This window comes from Diabrotica undecimpunctata, chromosome 1, assembly GCF_040954645.1.
Source record: "Diabrotica undecimpunctata isolate CICGRU chromosome 1, icDiaUnde3, whole genome shotgun sequence".
NCBI lineage: Eukaryota > Metazoa > Arthropoda > Insecta > Coleoptera > Chrysomelidae > Diabrotica > Diabrotica undecimpunctata.
Window position 1 is genome coordinate 41,465,890 of NC_092803.1, and position 25,744 is coordinate 41,491,633.

The 25,744-nt window shown below is 32.5% G+C and overlaps 2 protein-coding genes across 3 annotated transcripts in view; both read right to left on the bottom strand.

The window, feature by feature from the left end:
* Positions 1 to 19,246, bottom strand: part of LOC140448514 (uncharacterized) — a 116,102-nt gene extending 96,856 nt beyond the window's left edge. For both annotated transcript variants that reach the window (XM_072541600.1, XM_072541608.1), the window contains exon 1: positions 18,906 to 19,246. The gene's annotated coding sequence lies outside the window, so the exon portion shown is untranslated. The remainder of the gene's footprint in view (positions 1 to 18,905) is intronic.
* LOC140448503 (uncharacterized) lies at positions 1,835 to 12,961 on the bottom strand. Its single transcript, XM_072541589.1, has 2 exons — positions 9,617 to 12,961; positions 1,835 to 4,394 (listed from the first exon to the last, which is right to left on the bottom strand). The coding sequence occupies exon 2, from the start codon at positions 3,787 to 3,789 to the stop codon at positions 2,437 to 2,439; it is 1,353 nt and encodes a 450-aa protein (XP_072397690.1). The 5' UTR covers positions 3,790 to 4,394; positions 9,617 to 12,961; the 3' UTR covers positions 1,835 to 2,436.
* Positions 19,247 to 25,744: the final 6,498 nt, after the last annotated feature.

A 25,744-nucleotide genomic window follows, 5' to 3' on the forward strand; every position in this document is an offset into this window, starting at 1 on the left:
AAAGTCTTTTCGAACTATTATATCATAGGAATTTTTAAACGACTCTGTAGGAGAATTGTCATTATTATAAATGACAAACAGGAAGTTTATGGCAGAAGATTATAACGATCTTTATACAGGAGTATTCAAAGCAGATAAATGGTTAATATCAATACCTTCCTTTTTCAGTTTTGTAATAATATGGCCAGTCCGACAAACTTCGAAAACAACATAAAATACAAATGAACTGTGTCAATAAACAATACTCTCGGAATAATTTTGATATGGAGAATAGCAAAGTTTTCGATTTGATTAATTTTAGTCAAAAGACCAAAATCAAATACCAATATGTGCATAAATAATCTGGAGCGGTAAACATAGATAAAAAGTGCTGAAATTTAAACAGTGCAAAAATCAATGAGGGAACTAAAACAAGAATACTGTAACCACAAAGTTCTATTTAATAACCTAGGTTGAACAAGGCCATTTTTATACAATTATTCTATACAACAAACACAAATATTAACCAATATATACTACAAAAAGTACGTCTTATCTAATTATGATTTGATAATACACTAGTTTAAGTAAAAATGATTTTTCGGCCAGGAGATTATCTTACTTAAAACCACTCACACAAAAGTTCATATAAGTATCACGGACAACTGAAATTTCAAAAAATGCATACATATTTTTTGCCCCCTTATTTGTGTCCCCCTAGCAGACAACACACTCACTACACTTTTCTACATCTAGTTTACAAGGAAGATATAATGAGAAATATAATGATTAGTAAATTTGATCACCCACTGTAGATGGATTGTTGGTTAATCTGTAATTGAAAGAAATTCCAGGGTCTCAAATTCAGTCGAGAAGATCGAAAACATGTTAAACCAAAGACCAAAAAAACAAAAAACAAATTGATAATAATGTCTATTTCCATAAATGCGCAAAATGACAATATTTATACAAACAAAAAACATTGTTACAATTATCAATGGCAAATCAATTCATTGTTTATAAATGACAAGGTGACCGAAAACTCCGTCGTGTGCATATACAATTGTGCGATATTTGACGTAAAAATAATCGAAAGCAACTTTATACTGATAAAAATGATAACAGTGGATTACATAAAACAGTCAGATTTTTCATTCCGGCGCCAGTCGACAAAACATTTAAATATCGAGATAAAATATTATGGAGCCGATTTTATAATCGTTTTTGACCTACTTGATAACTTAGATTATTTCGTACATAGAATGTATAAATCAAGCCATTTACTAAATATTTAAATAAAAATCCAAAGGATTTAAATCGGGCGACATGGGAGAATATTTGCAATGGCGCCGGTATATATGTATACACCGATTTGTTCGCGTTATAACAGCGTCATTAAACAATTAAACGTTCTAATAAACGATTTAAATAAATATGTAAATAGGATTTGAGCAAACCAGTTAAGGAAATACCAATTTTCTCTGTTTCTCGGAACCACCAATGGCGTAAGAACCATTTACACTACTCGAACGGTACTGTTATTGTAATACTGGGAATAATCGGTACTATTGGTATGCGGAGAACGTTTTAAAACGACATTTTGTAGGTGGACTGAATGCTTGGGCTGTACCCGATTGGTACCTACGTACTTTTTTTTAATGGAGCATTTTGATTGATATTTGAGATAAAGCGGTGAGATTTTATGATAGCTGTATAATTAGTTTACATTACAAAAGAAAGTCATACAATTGATTTAGTGAGAGACAATAAGAAAAAAAAATACATTTCGAGTTTTGGATGTAATATTCAGGGTACGGGCATTACAGTCTTCAGACATTGATCCTTGTACCGTTGTTATGGAATACTATGCGTTTATTTCTTCTCCGGACTAACTCTTTGTTTTGGAATTAAACAGAATATATTGACATGTATAAATTTATTATATTAGAGGATGAAAATTACACTCTGCTTGTTATTTCTTAAAACTATGAATATATAAGTTCTGTTATCTACAATTATTTAACGATGTTTCTGGATGGATTTGAGTACAAGAGATTGGACTCAAATATTAATATTAAAATAGCAAATACGGATAGCTTATCGAACAAAGAAATAAGAGAAATAAATTATTATTATTCCATAGATACGAAGTATTAGGTGAATAAACTAGCGAAACTTATTTATTCTAAATAGGAAAATATTTATGAAGAGTATTGATTCTGATTTCTAACAGCAAATAATTATTAGTGATTATACATGAGAACTTTTCATAATTGTAAATAACATATACCAGGTGACTAAAAACTATATAGAAATACATAGATACTTTAATTATCTTACATGTGAGTAGGTAGGTACATTACACCTCCTTTTGTAAGAATGAAAATAATTGTAAAATGAATTTTCATTTAAATGGTATAAAACATTTGTATACATTATTATTTTATTTTAACACATTTAAATAGTTTCTTTTAGTCTCGATAGTCTTTCACTTCGTCTTATCGGTGTAGTCTCTGTGAAACTAGTCTCTTCACACTTTTTGGATTCACTATAATTATTGTCTTTATTATGTTTACAATCTATACTTAAATCTGTCTCATGTACATGTTTTCGTTTACTTTGACATATATTTAGTGTTAAACAATTTGTAATTTGTTGACAACTATGTGACGGATTTCTACGAAATCGTCGGTAAAAATATTTAATTATCCTGTATAAAATATAAAGTAACATACATTTTATCAAAAATAAGATTGCATAAGTGAAATAAGAACTATTTTTTATTGTGTCTGAAAAATTAATATTTGTTTCTGAGGTCATTTTCTCTAAATTATCTAGTTTATGGCTTGCTAAATTTAATGCATCTCGATCGAGATTATTTAATTGTAAGGGAACAAGGTGTAATTTGGATTCATTATTTATCTTAATATCATCACAACAGACTTCTGGAAGGGATAAATCTGGAATGATAGACTGAAAATTACTTTCTTTTGGATTTGAGACAGATATCAAAATAGTTGATCCGGTGTAAGTTTTGCAATTATTCGAAGTAGAAAAAATACCTGTGTTTGAAAGAACAATAGATATTGGCGTACTAGTCTGACAGCTTAAAGTTAAATCTGTTGGTTTGGGTAAAACATATATCCAAGAATTTGGTTTGTTTAATTTATGCCAAATTTCATATTCTGTTTGAATTATACGAGTATCGCAACTAGATGGTATGTTTGTTATTGAAGTTAACAATTCAGTTTCACAAATTGGATTAGTGTGTGTAAATCGGAAAGTATCAGGATTTTTGCAAATAAGTTTTTCTTCATCTAATGAATAACAGTCTTCTAATGTATCAATAGTAACATAAATGTTTCTATTTTCTGAAAGAACAAGATATTTGACAGATGGAAGAATAAAGGTAAGTCTCTTTAATGTTGGATGAATTATAGGAAGAGATATTAGTTTAAAAAGAGAATAAGGAGTATTACTAACCAAAGGTATACTAACCGTAATTAAAATCTTGTTATCAAAATATATATATTTAAGTAAAATGATATCGAAATATTTATGAGCATAATCGATAGTCAATGGAAATGGATAAGTCGATGTACTAGGTAAATGCGTTACCGTTTTAGATAATTCTTGAATTAGTTGCTCAGGTGTTATAACAGAAGGATGAAGGTTATTATTTCTTGCAAATAGAATAACGTTTATTAAAGTAGAATATTCTTGTTGTAATTCTGTTATAAAGAAAGTTAGTAAGGTAAAATGTTCTTCAATTTTTTGTTTTAAATCTAAATTAAAATATTTATTATTCATTTTATCTGTGTAATTGGTAATTGATTCAAAATTTTTATCAAAAATCACTTTGTTTCGGTCTAGATTTGTAATAGAGTTATTAAAATTTGCAATCGTGGCTTTTACTACATGAATTTGTTGTTTTAGTAAATCAAGAAGATGATTTTCGTTACTTTCAGCTTTGTTAATAGCATTATTGAAATTTTCAGCATCATCACTGTCTAAGGTACCGAATAAGGTCCTGAAAACAGATCCAATTGCATTAAATAGAGCGCGTTTTGGTCTAAAATGTTCATGCAGAATTATGTTTTTTAAAGTTTGTTCATCTTGAAAGAGTCTAGGTATGATTTGTCCTAAGAGTTTTAGTGAAGTATCGCATAATCGTAATTCAATAAGAACTGGTTTGTTTTGGACACAGTCTTAATGTTTTTTGATAGGTGAGATCTACAAAATTTAATTTGTCTGTAAAAGGTTGTAAAGGAATATGACTTAATATGTTCCAATGAGTTTCAATAAATTGAACATTTTTTATGTGTTCGTAATAGATTCCAGGTGATTTGTTGATAGGAGTATTGGTATATTTCTTGTGAATTTGTTCACTATTTGTCAGCCATATTATTGCATACCTGAAACAAAAGCATGTTTCAATCTATTCATGTGAACTTTTATTGGTTTTTTATTTACTAAAATTGTGCAATTGACAGGAGAATTTATCTCTAGAATTTTATAAGGTCCATTATAATTTTGTGTAAGTTTTTTGGTTTGACCCTTCTTTGTTTGCTCATTTTGGAGATATACTAATTGTCCTTCTAAGAAAACGGTGTCATTAATCTTTTGGTCATAATATTTTTTACTGACTACTTTAGATTCTAATAGATTCGTTTTTGCTAACTCATGAGATTTTCTAAGCTTAAGTGTTAAATTATCTAAATAATCTTCATATGTATATTTGAGTTCTACTGGTCGTATTATACTGCTAGGTAGATTAGGTGTATATCCAAATATTAGTTCATATGGTGTGAATTTGGTTGAAGTATGATTAGTTGTATTATATGAAAACATAGCAAAATCTAGCCATTCGTCCCAATCGGATTGATCAGCTTTAATATAATGTTTAAGGTAGTCTGCTAAAGTAGCGTGACTCCTTTCTAATGCAGCATTTGATTCTGGATGATAAGCAGTACAATTTATATGTCTGATTTTAAAAAGCTTGGCGATTTGAGAAAATAATTTGGAAGTAAAATCTCGGCCTTGATCAGTAACTATTATATCGGGTTTTCCAAACTTGCAAATAAATCCACGAACCAGATTTTCAGCGATAGTCTTGGTTTCATGATTCGGAATTGCATAAGCTTGAGAAAATTTTGTTAAGTCATCTTGTAATGTTAATATGAACTTATTACCTGACTCGGTTAAAGGTAAAGGACCTACTATATCTAAAAATATTTTTTCTAATGGATTTGAGCTTGTTGTTGTTATCTCCATGGGCTTTACGAATTTTTTTCTAACGAGTTTATTTTTCTGACAAGATTCACAGGTTTTTATAAAGTTTTTAATATCATTTTTCATATTATTCCATTTGAAATGTTTTTTTATACGATTGTATGTCCGATGAAAACCAGAGTGTCCAGCCGTAGGACTAGTGTGATTCTCTTGTAATATTGTAGTTATTTCCTCAGGTTCAGGATTTGTTAGTATATCATGATAAATGATAATAGATATATCAGTTTTTCTAAAAATAAATCTAATCATAGATCTAATTTTTCCCCAACTTAATTTATCGTAGCTAAAAGTTATTCTGGGTAGGCAAATTTTTAATATTTTATCGTTTAATAACCAGTCTCTTAATTTTATTAGGGAATTAAATATATCTTCATAAGAGGTATTGTCCCAATAATTATTTTTTATAAATATGTAATAAAAGTTTTTATTTTGATCAGAAATATATATAATGTCATTTAGTCTTGGATTTTTGGCTTTCAATTTTTCTATATGACTGAATTGTTTATTTATTTGTTTCTGAACGATCTCATTAAAATTTAAATCTACGGAAACAAACAATGCTAAATTTTGTGAAAATGATGTAATCTTTTCATTTGTTTCTTTTATATTATCATTTGTTATTAATATAGTTTCGGATTTAGATAAGAACTGTGAATAAGTGTCATTATTTTCTTTACTCATTTTGTTTATTTGTAAGGTGATTGTTGCCGGGTTTTTGTTTCTTCGCAAATATTTGTTTCAGATATGGTTAAAGGAGGACGACTTAAACAATCAGCATTTTGATTTAATTTACCTGGTTTATAAATAATTTCATAGCTATATTCTTCTAATGCTAATCTCCACCTAACGAGTCTTGATCCGGGATCTTTTACATTAAATAGCCATGTGAGTGGTTTATGATCCGTATAAATGAAAAATTTATTTCCGTACAAATATGGTCTAAAGTGTTTAACACTCCATACAATTGCAAGTAATTCTTTTTCTGTTGTGCTATAGTTTGATTCCGCTTTGTTCAAGGTACGACTAGCATAAGCAATAGGTAAATCATCTGGTACTTTACCTTGAGAAAGTATGGACCCTATTGCATAATTACTAGCATCCGTTGTTAAGACAAAGGGTTTGGTAAAATCTGGATACTGAAGTATTGGTTCTGAACAAAGTATTGATTTCAGGTTCTCAAATGACTGTTGTTGAATGCTTGTCCAATTAAATTCAACATTTTTCCTCAGCAGTTTTGTTAAAGGTTGTGTTAAAGCACTGAAATTTTTTATAAAGCGTCTATAATAACCAGTGAGACCCAAAAAGCTCTTAATATCTTTTTGTGTTCTGGGTATAGGAAAATCTGTAACAGCACATACCTTTTTTTCGTCCGGTTTGACACCAAATTCAGTTATTAAATGTCCTAAATACATTACTTCGCGACGAAAAAATTCGCACTTATCTGGTTGTATTTTTAAGTTGAATGTAGACAATTTTTCGAATACTTCTTTTAATCTTTTATTATGATTTTCTAATGTATCGGCATGAATGACTATATCGTCGAGATAGACAAAACATCTGTAATTTTGTATTCCTGAGAGGACAGTATTCATTAGCCTTTGAAAAATACTGGGAGCATTTTTTAATCCAAATGGCATTCGTGAATATTGATAATGTCCAGACGGAGTTGAGAAAGCAGTCTTTGGAGAATCCTCAGGATCCATTTTGATCTGGTGAAATCCTGATGTTAAATCTATTGTTGAAAAATATTTTGAATGACCCAATTGGTCTAATATATCGACTATATTCGGAAGTGGAAATGAATCTCCTATAGTAATATCATTTAGTCGTCGATAGTCTATAACAATTCGCCATTTCTTCTTTGCTGAAGCATCGGCCTTTTTTGGCACAACCCAAAGGGGCGAATTCCATGGCGAAGTTGATTCTTCGATAATACCTTGATCTAGCATACCTTTTATTTGAGTTTCGACTTCATGTTTGTGTACTTCAGGATACCTGTATGATTTAGTGCTAATAGGTACATTAGAATTTAAAGGAATTTTGCAAGTTATGGCATTTGTACTGGTAAGTTGATCTCCTTCCAGATAAAAGATATGATTGTACTCCTTGCAAATAGAAATTAAAGATGATTTTTCTTCACTATTTAAATGATCTGTTCTCAAGGCATTTTTTAATTTAGCAATTCTGTTAGAATTCGTATTATCTTTATAAGAAGACATTTTTCGTATATTTGCATTGTTTTGTAAATTTGGAATTTTTTCTATTGCTACTTGAATATCGTTTAATTCAACATCCGTTTCAGTAGTGTTTACGATTGAGGTTAAAAAGAAATCATTTTTTACTTTAACAACACTAGGACATAAAAATACACCTTTAAAGATTTCGCGTTCGGGACATAATCCTTCGCTTAATTCATTATTTATTACTTTAATTTGAACAATTGTTTCAGTTCTTGCGGATAGAATAGTTTTATTACTTCTTGAGTTAGAATTAGAGTTTTGATTTAGTATAAGATCGTCTGAACAGGATTTTTCTTCTGAACAGGATTTTGATTTATGATTTCGTGAAGAGTTACAAGTTTTATTTGTGCATATCTCAGTGGATTTTACACATTTTGGACTTGAATTTTCTTTGGATTTAGAGTTAGATTTAGATTGAATTGGATTGGATAGTAGTTCTTCACTACTTAAGGTTATTTGGATATCATTGGTTTCTAAATAAGAATGATCCTCTATGGATTTAGCATCATAAGGAAATATTTCATCGATATTAGAACTTGTCTCGATATTTTGATCTCTCAGAAATTCGTCATTGTCATTGTTTAATGGAGATTTTATATATTCGATTGAAATAGAACAATTTTTAAAGTTTAATTTATTTTCTTTATAATCAATTTGGCATTTATTTATTTCAAAAAAATCGCTACCTAATATACCGTCGAAATGAAGAGGAAAATCGTCTTCTACGACATAGAAAACATGAGTTTGGACAAAATCTTTTATCTTGAAATTTACGTTACAACTACATATAGTTTTATTTGGATTTAAGACATTTTTATCAATGCCTCGTAGAGTAATAGACTTAGAATAAATTTTTGGAATGTTTAGTATTTTTGAATATTTAATTAAAGAAATATCTGCGCCTGTATCGATTAGAAACTTGCAAGAGGATGGATTAGAATTATTTACTAAGGGTAAATCTACATAGGAAGTGACTGAGAAGTTGATGGTTGTGATACGGCCTGAACTGAACGAACTCCTCGAGAATCGACCGTTGGTTGTCGAGGATTCTGGAAGTTTAAAGAATTTGTTGGATTTTTGTTTTTATTGTTAAATTCGCGTTTTCTACATTCTTCTATAACGTGACCTGGTTTTTTGCAGTATCTGCAAAAACGTTGGGAAGTGTTGGTATTTTCTTTTCTTAAGTTTGGAGGAAAATCAGAATTGGAATTTGAATTTGAAGGTTTATAATTTTGATTTTGAGAATTTGACCTTTGAAGATTTGAATTAGGATATTTTGGGTTTTGAAAACTAGAATTTTGAAGATGTCTAACATTTCTATCTGAATTGTTTTTATATCGACAGTTATTTGAGGAATGGTTATTTCGTTTGCAAATATTACAGAATGGTCTGAAAATTTCTTGTCTTGATAACTGTTCTTGTTCTTCGGCAATTGCTATAGCAACAGCTCTTTCTAAGGAATCTGGATTTCGGGCTTTGATTAAAATAGAGAGGTCTTTGTTTAATCCTCTAATAAAGACATTTAGTGCTTGAGTTTTTAAGAGTTTAGTACATGCATTTCTTGCATCTGGAGATAAGTCTGGATCAAGTGTATTTATTAATTTTATATAGCAATTTTCAACTTTATTTGCAAATGACATTACATTTTCACTGGGCATCTGACGTAAGGAATGTAATTCCAATTGCCACTGACCTTCAGTTCGGCGTTCAGAATAAGCATCTAATAAGAAGTCTTTTAAATCTTTCCATTCGTCAAATGTTCTGTTTCTAGTTATGGCCCTAGCTTTATCGGTTAATTTAGTTTCTATAATGGCTAATAAGATGGGTTTGGATTGCGGATTTACTAAATTGTATGCTTTATCACAATTGTCTATGAATTCGTATAATTTTGATTTTGTACCATCAAATCGAATGAGAAGTTTTTCAGCTATTTCAATTGATACTGACATTTTATTTGAATTAGAAGTAGAAGAATTTGAAAGAGAATTTGAGTCGGGAGAAGGTATTTGTTCGTCAAATAAGTTACTTATATCAGGATATAAAGTAGACATACGTTTACAAGATTTTTAAAATATGAGACAGAATTTAAGATAGAATGTACTTACAAGTAGAATATTGTTGTTGGTCGCATAGTCTATTATTCCACGGGTTCACCTCTACTTCCGATGGAACTACAATTGGGTTATGACTGGAACTGGATTTCGAACTGGATGTACTGGACCCCAATGTAATTAGTTGTAGTGGCGATTTTTCCACACTGACAGTTTTTTTTTGAATGATTCCTCGAAGGAAACAAGTCAATTCAAAAATTCCTCAGCTCTCCTTCTATCAGCAATCAGAGGAACTCTGCTACTAATATCCCACGTTCTGACACCAAATTTTGTTATGGAATACTATGCGTTTATTTCTTCTCCGGACTAACTCTTTGTTTTGGAATTAAACAGAATATATTGACATGTATAAATTTATTATATTAGAGGATGAAAATTACACTCTGCTTGTTATTTCTTAAAACTATGAATATATAAGTTCTGTTATCTACAATTATTTAACGATGTTTCTGGATGGATTTGAGTACAAGAGATTGGACTCAAATATTAATATTAAAATAGCAAATACGGATAGCTTATCGAACAAAGAAATAAGAGAAATAAATTATTATTATTCCATAGATACGAAGTATTAGGTGAATAAACTAGCGAAACTTATTTATTCTAAATAGGAAAATATTTATGAAGAGTATTGATTCTGATTTCTAACAGCAAATAATTATTAGTGATTATACATGAGAACTTTTCATAATTGTAAATAACATATACCAGGTGACTAAAAACTATATAGAAATACATAGATACTTTAATTATCTTACATGTGAGTAGGTAGGTACATTACACCGTTTAAAGGAATGGTAGAGTTAAAAGTACCAGAAACACCGCTAATAATGACCAAAAACACTTTGCTGCAGAATGTATAATCATTATTAATTGCGTTTGTGCAGTGTGATTGACCGTTTATTGGTAAGCCTACAATTTTTTTTTATTGTGAATTGTTTTTCGGAAGTTTTCGAGCGAAATTATAAATGCTTCTGGAAGGTGATGTATCTTTGATCATTTGAAGCTTTAAGCTGTGTATTGAAGATCAATTCAATCAGATCAGATGGATACAACTAAATTAGACACGCCGTTTGCACAAAATAACAGCTTTATGTTGTTGTTTTGCAATCTTTAAATTATGGTTAATAAGCAATGATAGAAATAATAAACTAATATAAAGATGGCATAAAAATATATTCAGAACATTGGGAAGACGATAAAGACATAATAGAGAATAGTAAATAAGAACAAAAATAAATCACACCCAATTACCTATTGATATTTTAATCTTAAAATAGTTTTTAAATCAAAGCGACTACAACAAAAAAGTATATAAAAGAGTCGAGCAAAAGAATCATCAAAAAGCCGTATAAACTGATTTTCAACTAAACAAAATCTCGTACAGAGATCCAGAATCCAAAGAGAGCATAAAAATTCCGACGCAATTGTTTCCTCGTACGGAAGATTTTGTGTATTTGTTGTCAGAGAAGTCCATCACTGACAATAATTCTTTTATCTGACCCAAGACGCTGCCTGCTGCCTCGGCGTGGCAGCTGGCGAAGAAATTAGCATTAAAAGAAGACGGCCGGCAGCTGCTAGCCTCAATTATTATGTCATCTATCTTCCGAAGGCAGAGGCTCATGCTCGAAACTTTTCAAAAGGCACGAACAGTTTTTGAATTAGAGAGAAATAGTGGGATTTTTTACATAAACCGAAATATTGTAGAACATATATATGTTGGTTAATCATATTTGATTTCAGAAATTAGGTTTCTCTAAACGAAACAATAATATGTTCTACGATATATGTTCCGGAAATAGAAAATCAATTTCTAACGGAATATAGACACGGCATTCTAATTGATGAGAAAGCAGAAATTACGGAAAAATGGAAAGTTCACTCGATGAAAGAAGGCAGAAAACATAAAGAGTGATGTAGAGGAAAAACAATGTCGAAAATATCGAAAGTCAGTAAATAAAAATACCGACAGATGGAGATACAGCATTCAACAAAGCAGCAACCCTACCAATCTCTATACAAGGAAACATCTCCGACTGCAGTAATTATTCAGGTATAAAGCTACAAGACGAAGTGTATAAAGTACTAACCACATAAATAAAGAAACATCTGGAAAAATATTTTAGAAAGCAAACTGGAGAAGTACCAGGAGAGTTACGCAACTCGAGATCAACTACAGATCAGATTTTCTTAATGAAATACGTTTGGGAACAATGCTATGAATATGATATTCCAACTTATATAATTATGACCTGATTCCCTTCCATCAATTTATATTTCGAATGAAGACGTTAGAGAAAAGAAAAGTTTGCTCTGCCATCTTCAAGATAAATTAGATTAAATTTTGTGAGAGTGTACTACGGTACACCTGCTAACCTTGAAAACGATGCTATTGTAACATCCACAGAGCAGCTTCAGACTTGGATCAAATGATGGCGTATAGAGGTTTATGGCAAAACAAGGGATCTGAAACCTAAAATTATCGATTGGTTCTACATAACGATTATCAGGCACATGTTGCGCTGGCTTGGTGGAACAAAACAACGCAGTGAAAGGCAATAATAGAGTTGATGCCTGCAAAGCAAGGTTTCGAACTCAAACTAAGTATCATCACAAGTAAGTGTCACTTAGCACACAACGGAATCACCATCACCCGGAAGAAGAGATGCCTTCATATTTTACTGGTTAAGTGAAACACGAAAAATAAAAGTACGCAAGACTGCATACCTTGGACACATACTAAGGAATGATAAATATAGTCTTCTGCAGGTCAGCAGAGTAGAGTCGATGGCAAAAAGGAAATAGTTAGAAAGAGGAAGTCATGGCCGCGAAATATTCGAGACTGGACAATCATGACTGTAGACGAATTATTCCACGTTGCAAAAAACAGAGAAACTTTTAGAAATGTGATCGCCGATCTCCGTTAATGGGGACGACATAGGAAGACGTAGAAGTGAAAAACACACGAGGTAGTAGGATCGCCAGATTGTTAAAAGCCCTCGGAAATACTCATGCAATATTTCAAGCATAATTACTAGAAATTGATTTTTCTGCTCAAGAGTGCTTGGAAAACCGCCTCAATTTAGCGAAAATATTTATTGTCTTAAGACAGTAAAGCTATAGTGAGTACGTAATTCTACAACTTTAAGTCGATAACAGCTTGAAACCGTAAACAGTCCTTTAAGCCACTAAAACGCGCAACAAAGAAACTTTGGTGTGAGTGCCAGGACATAAAGGTATTTTTGGTAATGAAATTTCTGATAGTTTTGTTTTCTCCGGCGTACCAAAAACCCACAGTAAGGGATATCCGAAAATGGGAAAAGGATCTTAGTGTAACCTACTCAGAAAATATTCCTGGCCAAAAGCAAGCAGAAATGTTACTACAATCTTCTCCTCGCGACGCAAAAATACTCGTGGAACTTCAAAAGGCCGAAAAGAGTAATTACGCACGGGCGTGATCACTGGACATGGGTCACTAAGATATCATCTCTGTAAAATGGACAAAGTGGAATGAGCAACATGTAGATTATAACAGACAATAGAATATATTGTCTGCAACTGCAGGAAATTGCACAAAACACCATAAGTACCTGGAACAGGTCTTTTTACAGCCTCAAGTAACAAACTTCTCTCGTAAACGGATAATAAGCTGGCTTAGAACATCTTACATGTCGTACTGTGGAAAGGTCTACGAGGCAAATCGACTCCTTTGAGATCTACAACAATCGACAAAAAATATTAATAAAAAAGTTCGACACATTCACATATGAATAAGTAACGTTCAGAGCTAATACAGCCAACTATTTGGAAATGGCACTCGACGCTAAGTGCGCTGGAAAGCTAAGAGTAAAACGGAACGTGAAGAACCTAGTATAAAATATAGAAAGATCAAGCTGCTCAACGGATAAAACTCAGCAAGTTGTTTAGATATAAACTGAATCCTCCGCTTTAGAGCTGAACAAAACAAAGTATTAAGAAACCCCACCGACGTAACTCAGAACTACTTTGGAACACAGAGCTATATGTAACAATTGATAACAAGATAGCATACAAATCAGCCAGTAGTCACGAACAACGGCTGGTCCAACATTAGAACGTGGAGATTGTCCAGCTCCTTCACAATACCCATATAATAGAAAGACTCAATGAGGAGCAAACTTTTCAATTAGTTCTGTAACTGTGAAAGTTAAAAGCATGTATCGCGTTACCGGTAGATGTAGAAGTTAGTTTCTAAAAAACTTCGGTTTCGAATGGAAGTTGCTACGTCGCATTGGACTGTGTCAAATCGTCTACAAAGATTAATATTTAGTATTTAAAGATCAAGTATGGAAATATACGGAAGAAAACGATAAAGAGAAAGGACAAAATGTTAGTAACCAAAAAATCAAAACACGATTAATTTAAGAATCTCGGGCAGAAAGAATTTGAAAAAATATCAAAAATTTGACATTCACAAAGAATTTAAAAAAAATGTCAAAAATTTGACATTTACGGTTAATTGTTTACAATAATTCAAAAAATTATGAACATACAACTCTCTAACAGACTTTTGGTACAATGTTGCTAAATTCTGTACTGAAGTTGGTGCACTGTGTGTCAAACGTATTTATCAACGAGTAGAATCAAATAAACAAGCATGTGGCGTCTAAAACAATTTGACTTTATAATACGGGGATTTTGGTTGTTATTCATTGTGGGAAACATTGAATATCTTGTCACAGATAAATAAAGCGATTAAAAATAGACTGTTCTCTGAATTACCTTGCGTTTTTACCAGTGTTATCTTTAAAGTGCCTTAACAAAATGCATAATTGTTATGCAAGCGGCTATTTTAAAACGATAAAAAACCACAAAACTCAATAATCTGCTTTAAAAAATTGATAACAAAGTGTTAAAATTTTTGTATCATGTACAATGTATATCTCTGCCAATGATAAAATCTTGGCACTTAAATATTTCTGGGTATTTCCGTGTTTTTTTTAAGATGCAAATATGTGATGATAACTAAACAATTGATCAAGTTTCTTATGTTAAAGTCGTGGAATATTGATTAGTAGTATTGTAGGTGGTAATTATAAATTAAACATTGTTATAGTACATCTTAAAAATATCCCGGAAGTACCTATATAATTTAAAACTGTATTAATATAGAACGAAAATTAAATGTTGAATATACCATCTACGTGGTTATGCCAAGATAGAGTTGGTCAGAGGACTAAACTATCTATATTACAAGTTATTGTTCAACTTATATTACATTAGGCTATATGTAAGGTACAGGTAGCCACGCCGCCATATTTTATGTCAGAGCAGAGGACCTTAGAGCAGAGGATTTATTTGATTTTGTCGGTATCAGAAGTTTTTGAATCATAGTTGAGCACCTGTCTGATCAATGTTTTGAACATCTGGCATTTAGTTTTCCTGGTGAGCGTGTCTGGTTTGATGTTTCTAAAGTCAGTTGTAGACTGATTCAATTTGCTAATATTGTTCTGAGTTTAATTGCTATTTTCGTATTGTTATCTTTATCTGTTCGGAATCCTAGATACTTGTAGTAGTTTCTTGCCTACTATTTATTGGCATGTATTTGATTGTATCAAAATTCATATTCATTCCCTCTTGGTGACGGATCCTTCTACACAGGAGAATGACTCCAGCAGTTGTTGTGTGCAACCTATTTTAGATCATTTGCTTATGCCATGATTTGTAAACTCCTGTTTGCTTTTGTGTTCTTAAAGTTTATGTTGATACTGATACCCCGGAACATTTCATCCCTTCGGTAAAACAACTACATATATGCACTACATATCGCTGACTTGCAAGCGATGAGAAGCTTGAGAGCTTTGCAAATGTACTGAGTAACATTAGACATATTAGTAGAAAATATCGAGAGGAAGACTTGGTAGTCATTCCCGAAAGCAAAACAACCTGCACAGGGAAGGGACGAAAGAACAGCAATAGTCAACCAAATGGCATAAGGTCACTCCACCCCTACGAAAAATAAGGACAGAGGACGAAAGGCTATTACATCTTTTGTTGGAACATACGTGTAAAATTTGTATTCTTGTAGCTTTGTGACATATTACACTATAGTGCTTATTAATTCATAGAATTTCCTAATCTTCGCAGTATGTAGCTAAATATTTTTGATATACTGCGACTTAAATATTCTAACATGATTCTCAATTGTATTGTTGCTAGGTCGATCTCATTATTTTGCTCCACATTCGTAGTTTTGAGATAACTCATTTTAAAATGTAGTGTTTCTGAACTTTATCTGACTTCATATAACCTTATTTAGCGTTTTAATTTATGAATCAATAGATAAATAGTTCTTCCTGATAGTATTTTCATGTAAAACTATTTTCCGACGCAACAAGTAGTTGCAAGGTCATTGATAATCTGTGTAAAATCCGTAAAGAAGGTCGTATAAGAACTGATTGTATAAATTGAATATCGTAGACTTTATTATTATCATTATTATTGTTAATGAAGGCAAATGCTACGTCAATGTTGCAATAACGAGGAAATCAAATCCTATTGAAAAGTTTTTACAACACAGTAATGGAAAAGACGGTATGAAGCACATAGAATTATGATCTAGTATGGGAATACAGAGTGGAACAAAAAAATTATATGAGGAACACTATGTGTTTAACATTTAATCCACTTCGCAGAATGTTTTCCCTCGTACAATTACTTACGTATATCAATAAAACCCGTTAAATCTTATCTACCAATCGATAAGGTAAATTATCAATAATTCTGGCTACTTTTTGAAGGTTACATAACGAAAAATAAACAATACTCTCATGTTTTAAATACTAGAATGAATTATAAAAGCTGATAAAACATATCACCACTCAGAACTTTTCGAGGAAGAGATGGGCTCCTTGACAGTATATATTTATTATCTATATTTGTTTACAGGCGCCAACGTATACAACGAGATCTTGATAGATTTACATAAAATATGGGACAGACGCCACAAATATTTAAATACAGATTTAGGGAACATTCAGAATACTGTGCAGATATTAAAGCCCAAGATGTCTGTACAGAAAAAATAGAATTAAAACACAAAAATTGTGCAAAGGAACGGAATAAAATAGTTCGAAACTCCTCTCAGAATCTTCGAAATGAGTAGTTAACTATGTTGCTGCTGCTTTAAATTGGAATTCGCGAGTGAAACCGTTAAGATTAGAAAATAGGAATATAGGACCAAAACATTTACGTTACCAAAACAAAACAGAAGCGACAATGAGAAAAACGATTTTGACATTTTTAAATGTTCTAAACGACAGTTGACGAAACTGGAAATTAGATCAAACAAAATAACTGGAAACACACTTTTTAATAATTAAAGATAGTCCAGAAATATGTAAATGTACCTGAATTGCAAATGATCCATAATTCCAAAAATTTTCGAACAACTAGCAAACAAGCTATTTATAAAGTATATTGATAACCAAATTATTTACAAAAGTAGTAAACACAAACGCCAAAACAAAATTAGTTTAACAAATTCCCGCCTCCACAGGCAAAAATATAAAACTGATTTAACCAGGTAACATCACGAAAAAAAAAACAGGTAACAAAATTGACCATCGCCTCATTCATCATCAGGTAAAAGGTAAACAAAAAAAGAACTGGTGTCAGGTTGTTGTTAATAAGATATTAAATTACAGATACAAAAAGGTGCCCGGAACTCGTTCAAATGATTTAACTTAATGAGGAAGAAACAAGATGATTTTTCACCTTTAATGCAAAATATATATTTAACTGCCATCCATACATTTGGCTAAACACTGTCAACTTTTTGCAAAATTCCCCAATTTTAGTACTGTAAAGAGAGGTAACTGAAACACTAGTGATAGTAACCGAGCTCACCAGTACATTCCAAACGGCCTCCAATAATAATTGTTTTGTTTAGCTAGTCCCAAATTGTAATTAATAATACACAAGAATAAGATAACAATATCAAAAATTATTGAAGAATTGCGGCATTATTAATCATTTTCTAGTATTTAAAAATATAAATAAGGGTATCAATTGTTATTTTATAAACTAACATCTACATTATGTCAATACAATGATTTGAAAATATACATTACTTATAATAAAATATTCATAATAGAGTTGTATAAAGTATATAACATTCATATCGTTAACCCATTCACAATTGTCACTGGGATAAATTGTTGTTATGATTTGCCTGAAATATGAAATCATCATTAGACAATCAAATGAAAAAAGTAATTTGGAACTATTTTTAGATACATTTATTACGATATTGTGATAGTTACATAGTATTGTGAAACAAAAAACAATTATTCAACTTCGGTTGCTGGAAGTTGTGCAATACGAAGAAAAATTATTTGTTTGAATACACCATTTAAAAATTTTAACAACATCCGTAGTTATTTAAGAAAGTGACTCATTTTTAAATGTCTTTTTATAGATATCTGTCTAAGACAAGAATGGCTCAACTAAATAATTAGCCATTTGAAGAAAAGCTGCTAATTTCTTGATCTAGGAATAAAAAAAACAAGAAAATTAGGTTCAAATGGATTAAATTAATATAAGTACCAGTAGTATCACAAAATCTAGGAGAAACTGATTACTGTGTAATCTAGCTAGATGACTGTCAGCTTCAAATTTCAACTAATTTGTGTGTAATATAACATAACAATATCTAGTCCTGAATCAAATTAGAAATGCATTGACATCCTTTCCTCTGATCCTAAAAGGTATCCAAGGCTAGATTCCAACCCTTCTGTATATTTCAGATCGTATTTTCTATAATGAAAAATCTCATTGCCTGCTGCAAGAATTTTTGGGGGTGACACCAAAGAAATAAAAAAAATTTGACTCAAACAACAAATGTTCAACAACATGAGAATCGAAGTCAGTTTCTAAAATAATTAAGGATGTTATGAAATATCTATAAACATTGTTGATGTGTGTATTTTCTCACTTAAAAAAAGCGATTAAGCTAATGACAGTACCATTTAAGCGTACTAAATAATTTCATTATTTTCTATTGATTAATTTGAAGCTACTAATGATGTTCGATGGTTAAAAAAGGCAAACAAATTGCGGCAGTTTTTAACTTTCACAGTTATCTATAAAATTGAAATGTTAGGAATGCCAGCGATAGGAATGCAATTACCAATGCAATAAGCCACGTAGCCGGCAACATTTAACATATTGCACCGACAAAAAACAACACAAACATAACATCAAACACAAACTTAGTAGAAATATAGTAAAAACTTAAGCTTACCGTACAGCTACGAGGTATGTCAAATTAAAAAAAGCACAAAGTCAAACAAGAACTTCAACTCGAAAAAAGTTTTTTTCTTACGCACGGTATATGTAGCAGCGCGGATAATAGATCAGTAGATGGTGCGAAAACGTTTATAACAAAACCACTTTCCTTAAATTCTACTGTCAACTTTGTATACATTTCTTAGGAGAAAGATTACCGGCTAGATATCGCCAACGTCCTGCAGTTGTAACAGTCAAGTCGCGACTGATCCAAAAACGTAGATTGCAATTGAAGAAGAAGAAAATTCACTCACGAGTCTTGAAGCCGGCTCGGACGTAGTTTGCCGGTGTCTGGCGTGCAGCGTTGCCAAGCCGTCCAGACTGGCGATCGACCGACCGTACGGGGTGATGCCTGGGGACAAAATAAATGTAAATATAAATCCCGCTTCGTATTTTATTTATATCTCGGAAAGTACATAGATAATTCTTTCAATATTTTTAACATTATTTAATTAGATGTGAATAGTAAAATGTTAAAGATGTTAATTTATTTGTATTGATTGGATTTACATTTATATTAATATACAGATTTTCATGTCCATGTAGCTAAATGTTTATAAATTAATTATCAATTATTATGTATTAATATAAAACTCTGTTCGTGTTGTTCTAAGTCGCTGTCTGGGATGAATCTAATAGCTTCAGTAGGTGATTATAGAATTGCCGGTCTCAAATGCGAATAAAGGAGGAGGGTGAGGTTAGCAACCAAAAACTTTCAGAACAGGGTGATAACTACGAAAACGACATGAAAAAAAGCGCAGCGAAATGAAAATCGAAAAACGTATCTACTAAGTGTAACAACATTTAATATTAGATCATTTAGCGTATGGCATACAATAATAACACATAATTAAAAACAAGAGAAGACTTAAATAGGGTTTTACACACGAACATCAATGTACAACATTCAATATAATCTAAAACATTTTCGGTCGCATTCAGGAACTGAGCGGACGCGGCAGTACTTTGCTGAGCTTCATTTGGACACTTTTAAAATTACCCACTGTGACTTACAAGGGTCTGTCGCTGAACATGCTATCAATGAGTTTAGTTATTTTTTGATACGGAATGGGACGGACTCTTTTGCAGATTAGTCCTTGTCTCCAGACGGCATAGTATGCAGCTGATAGGTCAATGATAGTAACGGATGTTTTCAGCTTTCTTTGAAAACCTGCTTTAATATGTGTTGATATGGATAGGATATGTGCAACTGCGGTTACGTCTGAACCCTGCTTACTTACTGGGTATCAATTCAAATATATTTCTACTAATACTGTTGTTGATTTAGCGTCCCAACAGTTTAATAGACAGCTCAGCAGTGCTGTCGGTCGGTAGTTTTGAGGCTTATGATTTGCCTTTCCTGGTTTTAATATAATCATTTTATTTTTATTATCCTTTTCCATCCTCTTCATCTCGTGTAGTGCAATTGTGTCAATCCCTCTGAGTCATAGCTCTTCGATGATTTCCTATCTTCCTCAGCTTATTTCTCCTTTTGGTCCTATTCTTTGCAGCTTGGTGTCACTTGGCCACACCGCTTTTCCTGGCATCCTTATTCTCACCATCCGTCCATCTCAACCTTAGCCTACCTCTTCGTCTAGTAGCCTCGTCTAGTAGTAAGCTACGGTTTTAATTGAGCCCCCAGCTTCCTAAGTTTATTTCTCCTTTCGGTCCTATCCTTTGCAGCTTGGTGTCACTTGGCCACACCGCTTTTTCTGGCATTCTTATTCTCACCATCCGTCCATCTCAACCTTAGCCTACCTCTTCGTCTCGTAGCCTCGTCTAGTAGTAAGCTACGGTTCTAGTTGAGCCCCCACCTTCCTCAGCTCATTTCTTCTTTCGGTCCTATTCTTTGTAGCTTGGTGTCACTTGGCCACACCGCTTTTCCTGACATCCTTATTCTCACCATCCGTCCATCTCAACCTTAGCCTACCTCTTCGTCTGGTAGCCTCGTCTAGTAGTAAGCTACGGTTCTAGTTGAGCCCCCACCTTCCTCAGCTTATTTCTCCTTTCGGTCCTATTCTTTGTAGCTTGGTGTCACTTGGCCACACCGCTTTTCCTGGCATCTATATTCTCACCATCCGTCCATCTCAACCTTAGTTTACCTCTTCGTCTAGTAGCCTCGGGTTTCGCCAATAGAATACGTCTTGCAGAGTAACTTTCATTTTTTCTGGCCAGATATCCTGTGTTCACTTGTAGTGTGTGTGTAGACGTCTTATTTCTATCACAGTAACTACATCTTTGGTTTCGGCTATTTCGTTTGGTTTATTGTATGACTCGAAATTATATCGACGCCAATTTCCATTATCATATTATATATAACATTATCCTATTTTTCTTAAGAATATTAATAGTATGTTTTTATCTATATTCCACAACACGATATTATGTTTTTGGTGTTTACCATGCTTTCCAGATAAGAACTGTTGCACCACTTCAACAATTATAGTTACCAGTTAAAGTTTTGTTCTGAACTGTAGTTTTGTTTTGCTTTCGCTAATTCATTAGATCCATATATGCTGTAGTGTTACGGATCGTGCGTGCGATAAGCTCCAAGTCATCTGTATAGGCCAATATATGGCAAGATTTATTAAATATTGTACCTCGGTTGATCAGTTCTGTAACTCCTATAACTTTCTCTCTCTAGCGTAGTGTTAAAAAAAGAGACACGCAACCGCATCCCACTCTTTCAGTCCTCTGTTGAATTTTTCAAAATAGATCTTTTTGATGTTTACTTTACATACGACTTTTCACATTGTCATGTTTACCAAACTTATTATTTTAACAGGAATTCTGAAGTATTGCATTGCAATACTTCAGAATTGCAATAGTAAATTGCAAGAAAGTATTTTCTCTGTAATTGTCACATCCAAACTGATCGCTTTTTTTGTCTAATGGGCACACCAAACCGATATTCCATTCTTTAGACACCTGCTCTTCTTCCCATAATCTTGCTATAATTAAGTAAATTTTGTTTGTCAAGTGTTCTCCTCCATATTTGTAGCGTTCGGTGGGGAGTTCATCATTTCCTGACGCATTGTTGTTCTTTAGTTTCTAGATTGCCTCGTTAGTTTCCTGTAAACGATTGTATCTTCACGGTCAAGTCTCGTGCACAAATTTGTCTACACTACAAGTACAGTTCAGATTGTCATTGAGCAACGATGGACAACGAAGACGAATTTTTATCAGCATTAGGTAATTAAACAGTTTAAACAGTGTAATTAAACAGTTAAAAGTGATAAAAGACAAAAAACCAAGAAGATCGCAGAAGAGTTGGATTGAGAAACCACTTACTTTCATATTAATTTAATAAAAGAATTAACAAATGCACCAGACGATTTTCGTAATTACCTGCTCATGGATAAGGCAACTTACCGACATTTATTAGATTTAGTTACACCATAAATAAAAAAGACTGATACTGTTAGGAAGTGTTTAATTACACCACATGAACGATTATCTGCAACTTTGAGGTTTTTAGCGACGGGGAGAACATATGAGGATCTCAAGTTTTCTACGTATATTTCCAAATCCGCTCTCTCTCGTATGATTCCTGAAACGTGTGCTGCCATTTACAGTGTATTAAGGAAAGAATATTTAAGAGTAAGCAAAATGTCTATTAACTATTTTAGAACAATACTTTAATCAGTGGTATTATAGTAGCCTCACAGAATTAGTTTCTCTGCGTGAATTGCTTGTTCTTACGTAAGTTCCCTTAATTTGCAGGCCCATATATATAACATTATCCTATTTTTCTTAAGAATATTAATAGTATGTTTTTATCTATATTCCACAACACGATATTATGTTTTTGGTGTTTACCATGCTTTCCAGATAAGAACTGTTGCACCACTTCAACAATTATAGTTACCAGTTAAAGTTTTGTTCTGAACTGCCATGAGTTTTGTTTTGCTTTCGCTAATTCATTAGATCCATATATGCTGTAGTGTTAATTAAACAGTTTAAACAGTGTAATTAAACAGTTAAAAGTGATAAAAGACAAAAAACCAAGAAGATCGCAGAAGAGTTGGATTGAGAAACCACTTACTTTCATATTAATTTAATAAAAGAATTAACAAATGCACCAGACGATTTTCGTAATTACCTGCTCATGGATAAGGCAACTTACCGACATTTATTAGATTTAGTTACACCATAAATAAAAAAGACTGATACTGTTAGGAAGTGTTTAATTACACCACATGAACGATTATCTGCAACTTTGAGGTTTTTAGCGACGGGGAGAACATATGAGGATCTCAAGTTTTCTACGTATATTTCCAAATCCGCTCTCTCTCGTATGATTCCTGAAACGTGTGCTGCCATTTACAGTGTATTAGGGAAAGAATATTTAAGAGTAAGCAAAATGTCTATTAACTATTTTAGAACAATACTTTAATCAGTGGTATTATAGTAGCCTCACAGAATTAGTTTCTCTGCGTGAATTGCTTGTTCTTACGTAAGTTCCCTTAATTTGCAGGCCCATGCTATTCCAATGAGAGTAAACTTGTCAACATTTTCAGGGGTTGTAAAGCGTTTCTGAATTACACTCAGGACTGAATCACATTTGTCGATACGCCTTTTTGCTGCTATAGATGAAGCTTGTGATATTGGCCGAGGTGTAAGTGATTCAGATATAACTGAATGTGGGGTGGCTAGTTGAGACTCATTATCAATTGAAAATCATGTGTCCCAGAATTCCAAAAAAAAACTAGTAAATCATCTGCATAGTACATACAAAAAATGTAATTATTAGCTATGCACACTGAATTAATTTATTTTACAGTTTCCGAAAACTACAGTTGAATGGAAGAAAATTGCATTGGAATTTCAAGAAAGATGAAATTTCATTTTTTAGGTGTCGTGGATGGGTAACATATGCAAATTACAGCTGCTCCAAGAAGTGGATCATATTATTTTAATTATACGAAAACCTTCAGCGAATAATAGACGAATAATAGACGAATAGATAATAGAAAACACTTTTGGCATTCTGGCCAATCGTTTTAGAGTATAGTGACGTATTTGACGTTGAAGATATATCTACTGGTGTCATTACCTCGGGACTGCGAACACAGAATCACAGTTTGTTAGATCTTTCAAGCAGCCACAATCGCCATCACACTACCGAAGCAAAATATGTAAGGAAAACTTCTGAAATTTATTTCAAAGATACTGGTAATGTTCCATGGCAACATAAAATGATTTCTAACTCACGTAATTAACGACACTATTAGTAATGTATCAATGAATTATTATAAGGTAAACAAATAAATAAATATATTACTAAAGAAATTTAATTTCATGTATTAATGAAATATTATAAGGTAAACAAATAAATAAATATATTATGTTTATTAAAAATATTTATTATTTACTGGTCCCGTAAAAAGCTCATTAAATCAAAGTACCACAAATGTGGCAACTTTTTTTAAGCGAGAACTTTTTTTAATTCTTTTTTTTTTCTATTTTTCAACTAGAATATCATACGCCTGAGACTTAGCGTTTGTATCGCTGTATTGTTTGGATTTAACCTTCCAAAGACAAGGAAAAGATTTCTAAAGCTCAATAAACTGAACCATGAACTCTTTTTCTTTCTTTGACATTATTGACAAAACCACAAAATAATGTACAATACAATCTATGCAGGCAGTTCTCTGCACAAATTATTAGTGACAAAAAACCCGAAAATTAAAGCCACGTGCATGTCAGAACAACAATCCTGTTTACTATTATTCACCCACTACGCATGCGTGGAATTGCTGTGTCATTTACACGTTCATGCATTTGCGCCAACCACATACAAATTATCTGACCAACCAGATTTTCCTCGAGCCAAACTTTGTGAGCGTGAGCGTGAAAACGTACCTTGAGGTCGGTGGATTGACTTTTGCCTGATTTATGTCAAGGTGTAACTGCATATCTACAACATTATCATTCTCTTCTTCTAAATGTGCCTATCTTCTAGAGATGTTGGCGACCACATTGACCCATCTTATTCTATTCACAGCAGCTCGAAATAGATCAGTTGACGTTAGACCAGTCCACTTCCTAAGATTGGCCAGCCAGGATATACGTCTACGTCCAGTACTACGTCAGACAGACGTCTACGTCTCTCTTACCCTCAATCTTGCCTTGTAGAATCAACTGTAGAAGTCGGTATTTATCATTACGCATGATGTGGCTGAAGTAAGCCAATTTTCTGTTTTTTATGGTGTTAATAATTTCTTTGTCTTTTCTTATCCTCTGGAGAATAGCTATGTTACTTTTGTGGTGTATATATGAGACCCTCAACATACGGTCGGTAGCACCACATTTCAAATGCCTCCAATCGTTTTATGCATCTTCTGTAGGCTCCAGCTTTCTACTCCATAGAGGAGGACACTAAAGACGTACCATCTAAGAATTCTTATGCGTATATTGATACTTAAAGATAAGTTGCAGAGAATCTTCTAAGGCTGTTCAAAGAGCTTCTGGCTTTTTCAATACGAGTTTTTATTTCTTAGCTGTGATCCCAAGTATCCTTAATATTGCAGCCCAAATAGCATATTTTTTCCACTCTTTCTAACGGTGTATCGCCTATTGTAATTTGGGCGTTTATGTTGGTGTTCTTACTAATGATCATTATTTTTGTCTTCTTGCAATTTAGTTTTAGGCCGTATTTGTTACATACTTCTACAACGTTATCAATCATCCTTTAAAGCCCCTGCACACTATCTGCCAGCAACACTGTATCATCTGCATATCTAATATTGTTTATAAGTTGGCCATTTATGGCCATGGAGATATAAGTTTGAG